Raw genomic sequence first — 17,457 nt, 5'->3', positions numbered from 1 at the left:
AGAAAATGAAATTTTGTTTTAAAATTTTGAATTTTAATTAATTAGGATTTTAGGAGTGGAGATTTTTTAAATTGCCACAAATAAAATGTATTGTGAAGGTTTTTAAAAACCTTCACTAAAATACTCCCATAAATAAATATTAATCTTGTAGTGTTTCTTCATGAGAATAAATAAGCTGCGAATGACAGTGGTGTTTGATTCATTAGACTCGAAAAGACACAAGACAAAGAAGATAGACTAATAATCGATGAGGTGAAAAGCATCAAAAGAGTGACGAAAAACAAGGAAAAATGGCAGGTGATTTCACCAGAAGGAAAATAACATATTCTCTTCAAGGAGGATACTATGGCTCTGATACCATATTAAAAAGGGTAAGAGAGTGCAATAGAAAAAAGATTTGTGTGTATTCAAGTTATGTGGAATGATACAATATAAACGAATATTTATAGGTGTTAAAAGAATTAAAATAATAAAAAATAATATTCTATAATAAATACTCAGATATATTAAATAATTCTAATGAATGCTAATTGATCCTAATATATTCTAACACTTATCACTTTTAACAAAATGCTATTGTATTTTTTAAGAAAATTTATTTATAGCTATTCCTATTTGTGAGCCTTTTGGATGATTTTTTTTTTTAATGACGTTGGATATTTTTTTTTTCGTTTAAGTTTTGGTGGTTTTCTCTTATTAGGTTTTAAATATTGTTTTAATTTTTTATGTTTTTTATTTAATTTTAAATATTTTTTATTATAAAATTGGATAATTTTTTAAAAAATTGGTTAAAAGATTTTTTTGTTTATATATATATATATATATATATAAATTAGAAAAGAATTTAGTGTACAAATTAAATTTGTGTTCCTAAAATATCCTTTATCACATATATCTAATAAAAAAAACTTTTTATTATTTATAAGATTTGAACACACGACATATTAATAATTAAAGTATTATCATCTTAACTAATTTCATATTTATTAATATTATACACAATCGAATGGAGATTATTCACAATTTTTTGTAAAATAAACTTCTAATCCCATACAATTTATTAAGTTGAATCTAGACTATTATTTATTAAGAAAATAAAACACTTATCTTAATTATTCACATATTTCTTATTCACATACTTCTAATTAAGTTGTATTAATATTTTAACATATATTTTATAATAGTGATTGACTTTGATAATTAATTTTAGTATAAACATAGCATAATCGTAAATAATTAAGATGAGAATTGTATGAACCGAAAAATTAATTAATTGTTTAGTTAAAATAAAAAAAAATTAATTATCTGAAATAGATTGAAAATGATAAAAATATTAAATTAAAAAATTTAAAGAAAAAAAAATTAACGTAAAAATCTAATTACTCGCAAAACGACGCGACTGGCTTAATTTGTAAGGCACGGTGAGTAAGAAAAATTAAGTTATGAGTAAATAAAGTTAAGAAATTAAAATTTATAGTTGAGAGATCAAATTATTTAAGATACGAATTAAAACACTAATTTTAAATATTTTAGTCTAAAGTTGGACTAATAGACTAAACAAACGGACTTGGGCCATAATTGAGCCCAAGACTCATTGAGTAACCCCTCAACATTGTGCCAAGTTTAGCACAATGGTCACTCACAACAAAAACATTCAGCCAGGTGAGAGAGAAGGGAGAAGAAGAGTGAAACCCTTGTATTATTTATCTTCTTCTTCTTTTGATCATATCTTGTGATTTGGAATTTTGATTGGTGCGCCATTTGCAGCCACGCGATCATCTCGTCGAGCTCTTCATTTCTATTTGAACAAAGTAGTAAGCAACTCGAATTCCTTTCTTTAGTTCTTTATTCTAGCACAAATTCGAATTTTGACTTTGGGAAATTGAGATTTTCATTATTTTGATAGTTTGGGTGTAATCTAGCTTGGCTAATTATTGAGTTTCATCCCAAACATCAGTGGGTAAGATAAAAAAAAAACTCTAAACCCTTGTAGTTTGTTGAAATTATTGAAATTTAGTATTGATTTTGGTAAATTGAATGAAATTAGATTAAATTCATGTTAATTGAAGTTTGAGTTGGTGATTGGATTACTTGAAATTGAGCTAACGTTGTGGCTGCGGCTTGGTGGCTTGTTTGGATACTTGGGAGAAATTGGCCAAGGTATCATTTCAAATTTTTTTACATAATATGTAATGTTGTGTGAAATTTAGGCTAGTAGTCCCAAGATAAGTGTGAATCGTATGAATGGTTGATTGGTATTGAGGATTGTGAATGTATCTTGGTTGAGTGTGAATGTGAGTTTATATGATTGATGGTAATGTGGGTTTGGTACTCAATAGGTGAAATTTTGTTGGATTTTAAATTGCTGATTGACATGGTTTGAAATTGAATTGTTAGGTGTTGGATGGTCGAAAATTGATGGATGAGTGCTTGAAAATGTGTAAAAGTATTTAGAATTTGAAATTGGTATAGATGGATTTGAATTGGATTGAGAGTTTTTGAAACTAGAGGATTTTGGTATCATTTGGTGAAAAAATATTTCTAACCAACTTTAAAGGGCTATAATTTGATTTTCAAACTCTCAAATTTTGTGAAACTGATCTTAAATAAAATTTGGATTCATGTAGTTTATGACGTTCGAAGAACAGATGGAAAATATTTTTTTACGAAAAAATATACACGTTTGAAGTTTTGTGTAAAAAACTGAATTTTCTGCACTTATCAGCTTTTTAGAAAAATCCGTATTCATGCGTACGCGAGTAAATGGTTCTATCCAGTACTCTCGTGTACGCAGATGGCATGCGTACGCGACAATGCCTTTTTTTGAACCCATGCGTACGCAGAAGTGTCATGCGACGCAGGCAGATGTTCCTGTCCAATATTCTCGCGTATGCGGAAGGTATGTAGTTCGCGTACGCAACATTCTCAAATTTTCAAATCATGTGTACGCGGAAGGCATGCGTACGCTTGACCACCTTGTTTTGAAAAAGATAAATTTTTGAATTTTCAACTATTCCTCTAGTCTTCTAAACCTCTGTAACTCTTGTTTAAGATCCCCTAACTAGTGTTTAGACTTTAGAACGAGCAGATGTGTACTGAGTGAATTAAAAGTATACTTCTGTTATGAGTCTAGAGAGGGTGACTTAGGTTTGTGAAGTACTATGGATAGAATAATTAAAGTGAATTTGTGGAGTGTTATGTTAATGATAAATTGAGAAATGAAAGCTAATGATGATTTATAAAGTAAAGTGATCACTGAGATGAATGACATATATGATATATTTGGTAAGTTGCTATGTGCCTGGTAATGACGGTTGGTTAATCCCTCTTGTCAAGGTTGCGGCACCAGCATAGGGACTGAGGCAGTCTTCCACCTACGTTTAGATGTGGGGTTTGAGGTAGTCTCCCATTCGCATCCTTTCGTGTCAGAAGAGTGTTCTCGAACACTATATCCCGTAAGAGTGATGTAAGAACCGGAATAACCGTTTTAATAAAATAATAATTTAACTGTCTGGAATAGATTCAAAAATATAGAAATGATATTTTGAAAATAAAAAGGTGAAATTTGAATTTAATGAATTTTTCTGAGTGAAAAATGTATCTTTTACGAAAAAATTGTAAAAATGCGTGCCGACACTTAAGCTGGCAGTATCGGCTCTAGTCTGATCGGTACCACGTATTGAGAAAAATAAGATTTTGAAAATAGAATTTATTGTTTTGAAAGGACAAAAATAATTTAGAATTAAAAACCGGGCTCATCTTCAAGGTTTTGACCCAAAGTGGGCCAAACAGACTTAAAATACTAACGAGTTGGACTAGACCCAAGTTAGACCTAAGCCCAACATATATAAGTGCCAATTAATGAGCATTCTGTTCATTTTACCCTAGAAACAAAGAAAGGGGGCGCTGAAGTGAAGAGAGGAAGAGAGAATGAGATTTCATTATTCATCTCCTCCTTCATTTGGCCATAACTTGAGCTACGGAGCTCCGATTGACGAGACGTTTACGACCACACGTTGCTCTCGCCGAGCCCATCATTTTTAACTAAGCTTTGTTGGTAAGAACTTGTAACTCCTACTTCATTTTTCTACCCTAAGTGATTTTATATTTTTACGTTTGATTTTTGAGTAGATTTTGTGATTTTGTTTATTTAGGGGTGATCTAGCATTGGAATATTGTTGGGTTTTGTTCCTAATGCTATTGAGTAAGGTAAGATCTTACTAAACCCTTGTGTTTAGTTATTTTTGTGAACCCTATGTTTGATGTTGGTATGTTTTATGATGTTAGATTGAGTTTTGGTGTTTGTTGGAGTTGGTTTGAGGCTTTTGGATCGAGTTCAGTGACTTTGTTTTGGTGTTTGGTGTATATTGAGAATTGGTCAAGATATGATTTCGGTTTCTTTTGTATAATATGTAACATTTCTAGACACTTAGGCTAGTTGACCTTAAGATAGGATTGAATGATGGTTATGTATGATTAATTATATGTGAAATTATGTTTGATGATGAGGAGGATGACATGGAGTGTTAGAATATGTGATATATGAAATATGATGAATATTGATGTTAAATATGATTTTGATGGGTGGTGATTAATATTGATGATGATATTGGGTTTTGAATATTGTGGTTGGTGTTAATATTGAATGGTGGTGAATGGGGCTAATCAAGAGTTAATTGTGTGAAATTTGTTAAGGTTGAGATATTGATTTATGGATTATGGATTTTTGTTGAATTATGGTGGAAAGATTGAGTTAAATGGATGTTGAGTTGATTGAAGTGCAATAGAATAGTAACATGTAGTATGTGGTAGTGTTTTGTATTGAAATTGGGTATGATTTGGTTTGGTTTGGTTATGGAATTTGGAAATTAGAGAACTTTAATGTTTTTGTATAAAATTTGATTTTTCCTGAATTTTGACGGATCATAACTTGAACCTATCTTTTTGAAATTAGTTGAAAATTGTTTTAAATTAAAGGTGATCTCAAGAGCTTTAAAATGATATAAAGTTTGAGAAAAACGGAGTTTTGTAGAGAAAGTTATGAACGTTTAAAGTTTGGTGTTTAAAATTGAAATTTCTGCAACCTGAGGTACATGCGTACGCGGGCACCTCCCATACGCAGGCGTGCATCTTTGCCAGGCCTTCAAGCGTACGCGGCCCATGCTTGCGTACGTGGAATGATCCAAATTTTGAAGTGTGCGTATACACACTTGGGCGTGCGTACACACAGACCCTGTTTTGTTGAAAAATGATTTTTCTTCACTTTTCAAGGATTTTCTAACTTTCCAAACTTCTTTATCTACTGTTTAAGATTGCTAACTAGTAATTAGACCTAAGATTGATAGAGATAGTATGGTGAATCAAATTAGTGAAATTCAGTATGAATTTAGAGCCGATGACTTAGGTTATAAAAGGTTGTGGACGAAATTAGTGTTTGTTGAATTGTGAAGTATGTCTTTGAGGAGATTTTGAGAAAGGAGAATGATTATGATGAAATGGAAAGTTGATAATGGTTATGATGAGCTGATAATTTGAAAAGAAATGATGAATTTGATGGATATTGAAAGATAGTGTGCAAGGCCTATATCCCTGGCATGGCAGATTTCTCTGCTGCAAGAGTGTGTAGGGCACTATATCCCTAGGATGAAGTTATGATTGATAACCTTTTCTGTGACATGAGTGTGCAGGGCCTATATCCCTGGCGTAGCAGATTTCTCTGTTGCATGAGTATGCAGGGCCTATATTCCTGGCGTGGAAGAAAAGCAACATTCCCAGAGATGTGTCGGATTGGCATTTTGAACCGACAAGGGATATCACGAGCCAATAGGAAAGGCATTCATCATATGCATCTTCTACCTGTTTGTTTGCTTTGCTTAATTTATGTTATACCTAAATGAACCACATGTTTACTTGCTAATTGTCCTACTTGCTGTACATGTACTTTACTTGTACTTTACTTGTCTGCATTACTTGTGTTTTCTGCTGGGATTGAGGAGGCTCAGTAGGCAGTGGCGATGGGATCACGCGAAAGTTAAGTTAGGTTGGCGAAGGCTGTGAGATACAGCGGTATGATTAGTATTAGTTAGAAATCTCCTAAGTTTAGATAACCCTGTTTATGGTGTTTGATTTACGTTATTTATTTTTGTTTTAAACTTGAATATTCTGTATCGATGTGAAATTCTAGAATTGCCTCTGGCATCCCAAAATCTTATATTTTACATTATTGGGTACTGTTACCATACTGAAAATCTCTGGTTCTCATACCGTATTCTGTTGTTATTTTTCAGATGCAGGTCGTACCCCACTTCGATGGTTACGTGGTGGTGACAGAGCGGAGTATGATTTCTCCTTGGTATTATTCTGCTTTACTTTTGTTGTAGTTATTCTCTCACCCTTTGTATTCTATAATATGACCTTAGAGGCTTGATTTGAGAGATAAGTTGTATAAGCTATTTTAAACCTCTAAAACTCTTCTATATTTTAGTTTGACTAGCTGGCATAAACTTCGCAGGTTGTGACTAGTCCTCTTTTTGGTATATCATACTTAGATACATATTATTACCTTGTGTATCCTGGAGCTATCTACAAGGTTTTATACATATTATATCATGTTCTGTTCTTACCTACGCATTTAGTTATCGTGTGTGAACGCTTTGCATTTTGTAATTCCGCTTTATGCGATTTTGAGCTTTTATTCCTTCATCGGGCTTCTAGTTATATAAATTCTTGGATATATATTATATATTATAAGTTTTAAAACTATCGTGGCACTTTGCTATCCTTTGCTTTACGGCTAAAGGTAAGGTTAGGGTGATGGGGTGTTACAAGTGAGTTAGGACACTATATACCAGGGCGCATATTTATATACGTGATAGAAATGCGACATTCCAAGGGGATGTGTCGGGTTGGCAGTTGAACCGACAAGTGATATTATGGCCAATTAGGACAAACATTCATCATATGCATCCTATGTGTTTGTTTGGATTAATTACTTGCATTATGCCTAATTGTGTAACATGTCTAATTGCTACTTGAGTTACTTGCTATATATACAACCTACTTGTGTTTTACTTGTCTGCATTTAATTGTGTTTTCTACTGGGATTGAGGAGGTTCGGTGCGTGCAGGCACGGACCCAGTAACAACAATGAGGGGCACTTGCCCCACTATGTTTTCAATTTTTTTTAAATTATAGTTATATATAATGTGTTATGTGCCCCACTTCAAATTTTAAATGGTTTTATTACAAATAAACTAAACTCAATTGGCTAAAGCCTCAAATTTACTTTTTTATCTTTTTATCATTTTGACTATTAGTTAACCTAATCAAATTTAGTTCTTGTGTCGACATTTCTTTATTCTTTTAAATCCTCTTCTTAGTTTCATATTTTTAATCTTCTCTTTCTATTTCTTATCTAGTGGTCATCTTCTTTTCGTCAAAAGATAAATTTCAAATTTTTCATGTTTTTTATATAGCTCTTTATGTATCTTTCAATTTCATTGTTTCTCTTTTTGATATTTTTAATTGTAAATTTTAATTCAAACTATTATAATTTAGGTATTAATCTAATTTTTCATTCTCTTCATAGCTTTATATATTTTATTTTATTCTCAATTTATTCATCTGTATTACTTTTTTTTAATCTTTTATTTTGTTATATGTACTTGCATATATATTTTTGAAATAAATGAATTAATTTATAAATTTAGAATATATTTTATTTTTAAAATAATAATAAAAAATATTTTAATTATAATACATAATTAAACAAATACAAAAGAATTTTATTTGACATTATATCAAAATTAAATTAAAAAATATATAACAAATTTAATTATTTTAAAAATAAAAATATATAAATTAAGTTTCTATTATTTTATATAAACATACTTTTCATATACAGATTTAATTTTTCTAGTATTTATATATAATTTTAGTTTCAAATTATAACCACTATGTATATCATTAGGTATTAATTTGCTAATTAATTTAGTTTTTATTATTAAATGTGTATAAAAATAAATAAAAATAAAATTAATTTAGGTTAATAAGTTATCTATAATTTAATTAAAATATTTTAAGTTCAAATTTTAGAAATAATTTTTATAAATATATAATAAATAATATTTTAAGAATGAAAGTATTTATTAATTCTTTTTAATTTTTATATCTCCATATAATTAATAATGTTCAACAAATTTTATTTTAGTATACATATTTTTGCCCCCACTTTTAAAATTTTTGGGGTCTGTCATTTGGTACATGGAGTATAAGTTGGCAAAGACTGTGGGACAGTGCGTGGTGACTACTAGAGTAGAAAATTCCTAAGTTAAAATGTATTGTAAATTTTTTAATATGATGTATGTGGTGGAAAATTCTAGGATTGCTTTTGGCTTTCTAAAACTGTATATCTTATTTATTGGGCACTGTTACCATAACGAGAATCTCCGATTCTCATACCATATATATTTGTTATTTTTTATATGTAAGTTGCAACCCATCTCAGTGATTTTTACGGATGGTGACAAAGCGGATGATGACTCGAGTTTTACTTTTGTCTTTTATTGTAGTTACCTCTCACTTTTGTTGTATTTGCTTTAGAGGCTTTTATTTTGAAATCTTTGAGAGATAGGATGTAGCTCTTTTTAACTTAAACTCTATTGTATCTTTTGACTAGTCGGTTTAAACTTTGCATACAGTGATTATTATTATTATTATTATTATTATTATTATTATTATTATTATTATTATTATTATTATTATTATTATTATTATTATTATATAGCCAGTTATATGGTACAAATTTGTGCATATAGATTGAAAGATATGTTGACAAATGACAAACCGTTGGTTTCTGAAAACAGGTTTGGCAGAGCTCTGCAAACTTGTCTGTCGTGATAGTTGGAAGGGAGAGCCGGCTAAACAGTGAATAACGGACCTAATTTATTTATTTTTTGTTTTTGATTCTATATAAGGGGCAATTTGGGGGCCATGCATTGTTGTTGAAGGACATTAAGGTTTTGTTTGGATGGGAAGATGGAAATAGAAAGGAAGGAAATAGAAAGGAAAGAAAAGAAAGGAAAGAATTTGAATGTATTTTTATTTTCTCTTGAGTTGTTTGGATGAAAGGAAAATGAAGAGAAAGAAAAGAAAAAAAGAATAATTTCTTTTGTTTGGTTAGAAAGAAAATTAGGGAGAGAGAAGAATAAATTAGTAATAAATGACATTTTTGTCCTTATATTATAAAAGAGTAATTTATGTATATGAATTTATTATTTAATTTAAAATAATTAAAATAAAATAAAATAAAATATATTAATTCCAATAATAATTTAAAGATAGATTATGAATCATAGTTTTTTTATGTTACAATAAGTTTGAATCATACGAAATAAAGTTATACATCATATAAAATATCACTTCATGCAATTTAAGACAAAATATAATGCATTGTTTACATTATTAAAAAAATAACAACTTCAGTCCTATTCATGCAAAGCATGATGGATAGCTAATAGAAATTCTATTGAATTCTCTTCGTACACATCAAAGATAAAAAAGAAATTCTAAAACATGTGCTTGCTCTTTTAATAGTATATATATTTTGAAGAATTTGAAGTTTCATATATTTTATAGCTAACTTATAAATTTGTTACCTTCAACAAGAAAAATTATATATTTTCAATTCCAAGCACAATACTAATCTACTATCCAGTTAAGATATCAACAACACAAATTTATCAACACTAAATAGTTTGATACCACCTTTGGAATTTTAGCACTCTCAGTATAATCAACCACATAAATTATTGTACTTCTCAAGGGTCTATTAATCAAAGAGCCACTACAACAATACCAATATTATAATATGCACTTTCTCATGGATTAAATATACATTTTAGTCAATAAGCAAGATATATAACTATATATTCAAAATGCATAAGCCTATACCAACCGTAAGCCTCTTTTAAGACTTTGATGAGTATATTAATTATAAAATATAAAAGCTTTACTAAGATTATACAATATTAGATCCTAAAATCATAAACATGCACAAAATATATATTACCATTACTGATTGCGTTCTTCTTAAATTGCACCAGCTTCCTTCATTAAGTCGTATAATGCACCGTGGCGATCTTCAAAGGGAACACCAAAAAATTTTCGTTTTGCTCTTTCATCTCTACAGAGAAAAGGATAGCAACTCCAAAAGATCTCTTTGACAACACCCAATTTCTTTAACTCGTTGTACACATCATTTTCAGAGTAAACTCGAGTCCTACTTTGTTCTAGGAATGTAATTCCTCTCTCAACAGCTTGAGCTTGAATCTTGGCAACTTGAATTTGTTCTTCAGCTATCAGAACTTGTCTTTCAGCTAGCATAACTTGTTTTTCAACTGTTTTAGCTTGCCTTTCAGCAGTTAATGCTTGCTTGGTAGCAATATCAAGTGATTTATCATAATAATTATTCCCATCCTTCAACATATCTGTCAATCCTTGGATACCTTTACTCATTCGTTCCATATTAGCTTCAAATAAACCACTCATTGGTGCTTTATGCTTAGAACCTCTATGATTCTCTTGTGTTCCGTTAGACTGGTTTGAGTTACCTAAATTTGGGCTTTCCTCTGCAACAAAGCTAGTTGAATGAGTAGTAGGCTGCCAATCATTCCACTCACAGTCAAACCCCTGATGTTCATCATAATTTAAATTAATTGGCTCCTTCATCTTGGCCATACTTTTGTTTCTTTCTTTGGCACTTCCAGCAAGATTTTCAGTTGCTCTGTCTTGACCGTATATAAAATATAATTTATCATAATGTTTAATGGGAGTTCGCATCCACTTTTTTGCATCTGGTCTTGCCTATATAAAACAACGATGCATATATGTTAATTCAAATATACGGTTTTCTTTCCTTTAAGTTGTGATTAGTTTCATAAATAAATATATACAAAAGTAATAGCTTCATAAAAATCTAGTCCTCACATATAAGTTATTTGTATACATTTTTTAGATGAAGGAAGCATATATTGTGTGTAAATATGACTCTTGTGAAGAATTCTAATCATTTAGAATCACAGGACAAAATAATTTCATACTGCAACTTATCCTGCGCAAAGGAATATATAAACTTAGGAAGCAACTTATCATGATATTAATTACCTTAATTAAATCCGCCCAAACTTCAGGTTCAGTGGTAAAGAGTTTGGTATTTGCGTTCCATGAAAATCCACTTAAGTTATGAAAGAGATCATAACAAACTCCAAAGTGATCCTTCAAAGTTTTCAGTCGTCTATTCTTAAGATTATATTTAAGAAGATGGTTCCCGAAGGAAGCTTTTAGAGTTGCAAGGACGTTGTCATATGCAGTTGTTGTAAAAGTACCATCAACTCTGTTTCCTTTGCTACATTCCTCAATCAAAGCATCAAGAAAAGCTGCATCCATTTCTTCAGTCCATCTTAAATTATCTTTGCTTGATGTGTCACCTTGAGATGCATCTTTTTTGCCATTAGATCTTAACCTGAAAAATTAAGAACTAAATTATAAAAACAATCTTCTATAAAATAAATTCAATGGAATAATAATGTAGAAAGTGTTAATAATGAATTCATCAACTAAGCAGGAATATTACCTTCAGAAGTAATTCCTATAATACAAGTAATTTAATTAATTTCAGAAAATAATTATCATCATAAGTGAATGTTTCAACTACACACTGCATACATAGTAATATCATGCTTTTCACGATACTCATGAGAATTAAACCTTTCAAAATATTAATTTGACACTTAATACTCATTACATTCACATGATATTCACACATTACATTTAATTTGGTTCAAAAAATTTCATTCCCCTTCATAAGGATGAAGATTCAAATAAATCTCATCTTTTCATTTGATAGTCAGCCCGCATTTGAGCCGCCATGTTATCCCTAAGCGCTGCACCTCGCCTATAATCTTCATTTACTTCTTCTCTTTCCTCATTAGTGGCTTTTGGATTATTATTTTGTAATTCTCGATCGACTTGAGAAATTAAGTGTTGGTCAGGATCCACACCCATCAAAAAGTTGTGGAGTATAATGCATGCTAGGACAATGTCAACCATAACCTCTATGTCATAATATGGTTCTGTACCACCTGCTATAATTGCAAATCTTTTTTTCAAAACTCCAAATGATCGTTCGATCACATTTCGTAACGAAGAATAACGGAGGTTAAATAATTCATATGCATTTTCAGGTTCACGTCCAGCAAACTCCTTTAAATGGTATCTTACGCCTCGATATGGAGTTATTAGAGCATGTTTAAGCATGAATCCAGCATCCCCAAGATAAAACTTTCCTAAAAAAAATCATATAGAAATACTATACTTTAGATATCACCACTTTATTTAAACATGTCAAAGTTTTTTTTAATAGATAAACCTCTTGGAATTTTGAGCCTATCATCCCTTGATAGTGCACTTTTAAGAACTTTAGAGTCAGATGCGGTGCCTTCCCATCCTGCTAAAGCATATGTAAATTTCATAGCAAAGCCACACGCAGCAAGTACATTCTGAGTTGGCCATTCTTTTCTACCACAAAATCTAGGTTGATCAGCTATTGGAACCTTGACTCTGACATGTGTACCATCAATGGCTCCAATACAGTTCTACATATATAACTTAATTAAAAAGAAAAATTTTGTACTGTATACTAATTATGATTGTCTACTTCAATGAACAACTAATCATACCTTAAAATATGGATAAAATCTATTGCTATGAAGAATCTCTGAAGGAATGGTTGTTTCGGAAGGTTGCTGAAGAAACTCTTCTTCAAGTGATATTACAGCTCTTAGAACAGCATGAAAATTACGATGGATTGTCTCTCCAGACCAGTGGAAGCAAAATGAAATGGTTCTATTTTTAACATTATGAACTATAATGTATAAGAATCTAGCTACTTGCTCCTCAACTGTGACATGTATAGTATCTTTGACATGACCGGTTGCCCTTAATTTTGTGCATAACTCTAGAAAGACATGTGGGCCCATTCGTAAAATATCACGACACCTATTAGTTTCGCGCAACTATTGTAACAGAGTGGTTCGAATATGTTCTCTCCCAATAATGTGATCTCTTATGGGTTTCTCAACTTTCTTGGCCATCACTTTCAGTAAGTATAACATGTGCACAGTATAACACAACATTGTTATTGTACAAAGTTGCTTATCCCTCTTCCAATTTTCTTTGAGAACAGTTAATAAATGTTCTTGACTCTCAACAGTATATATAAGTCCCTGGTTACCTATGGAAACAGCTAATCTATGCTCTTGATTTTTAACTTTAATAGGATTGCATATTTGGAATAACGAAAAATCATCAAAGAAAATGTTTTTCATGCCGTACTTACAATTAATATTATGCAGTAAAACAACTTCCAATCTTCATCACCAACGTATATTACATGCCCAAACTACAAGAATAATCAAACCATGTTTAAAGAAAACAGTGAATGAAAAGCAATTTTTTTTTCTATAGTCGTAATGAATTTTAAATTTGGATCCTGCATTTCTATTTTTCGGGTACAAAAGCCTAAACTTAACAAATAACATTAACAAAAACAGAATACCCAATGTGTATATGCAAAAGATTAAATACCCATATCTAAAATAGATAAAACCCTAACATTTTATTTGTAACCAACAGATTTAAAAAGTTTTGGATTTGTTAGTATCACAACTTTTGATTTCTTAGTTATGACAGAACAAAACAAAATATTGCGCTCAAATCACAAGGCTGGTGGCTCAATGCAGAAAAGAAGGAATAAACTAAAAAGATAGAGACAGTAATGCTATCAATACAAATTAAAGAAGAAAAAATTTCAAGAACTACCATAGATTTCATACTGTAGAAGTAGTTTCACATATGAAAGGAAAAAAAATGACAACTTTTTCATATCAGAGATCGTAAAACCCTAACCTGTTTGTGTAAAGTTAGACTGAGAATGATTGTAGTACAATGTTGATTGTAGCAGCAAGATTGAAGAAGAAATACGCTTTGATTCTGTGGTGGAAGCAGAACCTGAACGCTTATATGTGATGCTCAAGTTCGCCATCTGTTGCAGAAGAACTCTTCTATTTTTTGTTCTCCGTTTTTTCTATGAAAGGGTAAATATGAGATAATGCTTTTGGGTTTTCTTTTCCTCTCTGTTTTCCGTCCATAGTGGGAAAGAAAAATTTTGAGTGGGACCCACTCTGAATTTTAAACTATTTTAGTTTTCCATTAAAAGTTTCATTCCAAACAAACAAGGGAAAATACATATTTTTCCTCCCACTTCCTTCCTTTTATTTTCTTTCCGTTGATTTTCATTCGAAACAAACAATACCTAAGGCCCTCACCTTTTGGGTTTCTTCCCCATTGCCGCCTTTTCATGGTACATGGTTTGGCCCGTTTTGAGTTTAACTTTTTTTCAATAAAAAACAATTATTTACAATTAGCCAATGAAAATTTTAAATGTAATTTTTTTTAACCCAACAAGAAAAAATTTAATTATTGTAATTTTTTTTATATTTTTGTGTTATAATATATATATTCTTGTTGACTTATTGTTAACACTCTTTGCTAAATAAAGAGTATTTTACCTTTTGTTAATTAATCAAATAGGAAATTTTTACTTATTATATTTTGAGAAATGACTAACAATTTATTTTTATATTATTAGATTTAGGATTTAAAATTTATAATTTAGTATAAAAATATATTTGTTGTTCAAATTTTAATAAAAAATAATAAATTTTATTAATCATATAACATTGCTATTATATTTTATATCAATAGTTTATATTTAAAAAGTAACCTACAAACCATGTTAATATATTTTTTTTAAGATTATAAAAAAAAATATAAAAAGCTCAAAGCATGTTAATATGTTTGTTACTTGTAATAGTATAAGTTATTTTCTAAGGAACACTACTCTTTATCATTTTTTTTTTTGGAATGCACAAGCATTGGTCATACTTGTGTTGGATACTTTTGTGATGTTCACTTGAAAAGCTAGTATACCTAATTAAACACAAATTTATTATTATTTAATTAAATTATAAATGCTAGTTATTCTTCCTCTAATTTTTGAGCTTTAAAGACGTAAAAACTTACATTATATGCACGCACACACGTGTCATAAAATATTAGAGGATCTATAGAATTTATTATTTTTTATTATTATTTTTAGTTATTAGTTCAATTTTTTTAATCAATTAATCTAACAATCTACTTTTAACTTATATTTTTAAAAATTAATGACTGCTAGTCAAATATTTGTACAACTATAAACACACATCAAACCACTGTTGTCAGATACTACTCCAAATTTAACGCACATTATTATGACTAGCAACTCATCAACAAAGTCACAAGATCAAGTTAAGGTTACATATAGTTCTATCCAAACTTGGGACAGTGTGTAGCTACCATGAAAAATCACCCCTGTGTTTGAGCATTCCTGCTATTTTTGTTCTCTTTCTATATTCTCTATCTGAATGAATGGTTCAGTTGAGCCATTCAGGAAAATTCCAAAAAGTCAAAACAGTGAAGAACAACAACATTAACTAACTTAATTGACATTATGATAAGAACCGAAACAGGAGTTGGAACAAAAATAAATTCTCGTTCCTGCCGTTAAAGTACAAAAAGAAGAAGAGTTTGAATAGCATATTTTCCAGTAGTCAACCATGCAACAAGCGTTTGATCAACAGCAGCAAGTTAAAGCATGGCATTGCACATGCTGCATACAAACCAATGTGTATTACACACACACACATACATATAGTAGCATGCTTATTGATCTTATCGGGTACATGAATGACATAATGACTATCTATGATATGAAAGGAACACTACAACGTTACACATAAAAATAGAAAGAGGGATACAAAATTTGAGTGAGACTAAGCAAGTATAAATGAACCCCATAAGTCTATTACTACCAGCATTCAGTATTAAGGTTAGCCGAAACAAGTAGGCATTCTAGTGATAGAAATTCAAAAGCAAGAAAGTCCGAATCAAGTGAAATGTTCACGAAAAGTGGGCACCGAAGTCTAATTGAAAGTGGTGTGACGAAGAAAGTAAAGTTCACAAATACAGAGACGGATAAACTGACTACTCATGATCCTAAGCGACTTCCAAGTCCAAAAATATCGAAAGGAAATCTTTCAATAAATTTATGGATTCTAATCAATTCACTACACCCAATGCTCGAACCATATAAAGCAAGAAGTAATACACCATTTTGAATACAACATAATCCAGCAGAACAAAAGCAACCAAATCCATACATGTGATGAGGCCCCAACTAGAACAGCACCAGCTTCCGATCCGGCCCGCGACGGAACGGCAGACGGTTAGACGCATTCAACGCCAGATAAGACACGACACTGTAACTTCAATCGTCGAGGGTTTCCAGTTGTGAATCACCGCCACATCAACACCTTCAGCGGCTGTATCCCTTTCACTGAAACCTAGGTCTTCGTTTTTGGGGATCACATCTTCCTCAATTGATCATCCTCCATGGATGCAACCCGACATCGCTTCTCTTTTTTTTCTTCCCATTCACGGAGAAAAAAAAAACTTCTTTTTTGGATCCCCAATTTTTGTTGGTGCCCAAAGCCCACCTCTACAGATCCAGCACCAGTTTATGTGGACAAACACCCTTGGCTAACGGCTCAGCCACCTCTAATGCTAAGCATGAGACAAGCCCTACAACAAAGGAGTAACGTGTCAATCTCATATTCATTTGCATAGAAAATTTGTAAATCTGTACTGTAGATTGACCCTATATATATATATATATATATATATATATATATATATATATATATATATATATATATATATATATATATATATATATATATATATAAGAAATTGTTTAACCATATGCATAGTTAATTAGATTTCTAAGCAAAATTTTTGTTGTTGGCAGGTTTATTGAATATATATATATGCTTATTTACTTTGTCTTTCTTATATTTATTACCTTATATATTCTGAAGCTTATATATATATATATATGCTTATTTACTTTGTGTTTCTTATATCTATTACCTTATATATATGCCTAGACACTTTGTTTTTATTCGTGCCGTCGTGTTTTAGTTATCGTATGTGACTGCTTTGCGTTTTGTTTTTTCTGTTTAACTCTTTGATCTCCTGTTCTCTTTGTTGATTTTTTAGTTTGTAATATTTCTTTGAATTATATACTACTGTATGAACTTTAGAACTGTAGTGATGTTTTATCGTCTTTGCTTTACGATTATAGGGTGAAATTTAGTGTGATATATAAAGTGTTACAAGAATATAACTTTGATGAATTTTCTAATCTTGTTCGCATGAGAGTCCAAATTTTGAATTAAGGTTTATGTATAGGAGTTGAATTTGAAAGGTATAACCCTGAAAACAAAAAAAAAAGCCAAG

At 30.6% G+C, this 17,457-nt stretch overlaps 1 protein-coding gene across 1 annotated transcript; it reads right to left on the bottom strand.

Moving 5' to 3' along the window:
- Positions 1-10,089: 10,089 nt before the first annotated feature.
- Positions 10,090-13,037, bottom strand: LOC148569827 (uncharacterized). The gene is made up of 5 exons (XM_088506663.1): positions 12,738-13,037; positions 12,428-12,653; positions 11,915-12,344; positions 11,164-11,521; positions 10,090-10,863 (listed from the first exon to the last, which is right to left on the bottom strand). The coding sequence occupies exons 1-5, from the start codon at positions 13,035-13,037 to the stop codon at positions 10,090-10,092; spliced, it is 2,088 nt and encodes a 695-aa protein (XP_088362789.1).
- Between the last annotated feature and the right edge of the window lie 4,420 nt (positions 13,038-17,457).

The sequence above is a fragment of the Arachis ipaensis genome, chromosome B3 (assembly GCF_059453495.1).
Source record: "Arachis ipaensis isolate K30076 ecotype BB chromosome B3, ASM5945349v1, whole genome shotgun sequence".
Taxonomy (NCBI): Eukaryota; Viridiplantae; Streptophyta; class Magnoliopsida; order Fabales; family Fabaceae; genus Arachis; species Arachis ipaensis.
The sequence above is the reverse complement of the archived record's forward strand: the minus strand, read 5'-3'. Positions and strand labels throughout refer to the sequence as shown.

Excerpts from the sequence above, each read along its gene's own strand:
- LOC148569827 (XM_088506663.1), bottom strand. The coding sequence starts at position 13,037 with ATGGGCCCACATGTCTTTCTAGAGTTATGCACAAAATTAAGGGCAACC. Across the intron at positions 12,345-12,427 it reads TAGGCTCAAAATTCCAAGAG|GAAAGTTTTATCTTGGGGAT; the intron begins GTTTATCTATTA and ends GATTTTTTTTAG. Across the intron at positions 11,522-11,914 it reads GATAACATGGCGGCTCAAAT|GTTAAGATCTAATGGCAAAA; the intron begins GCGGGCTGACTA and ends TTAATTTTTCAG.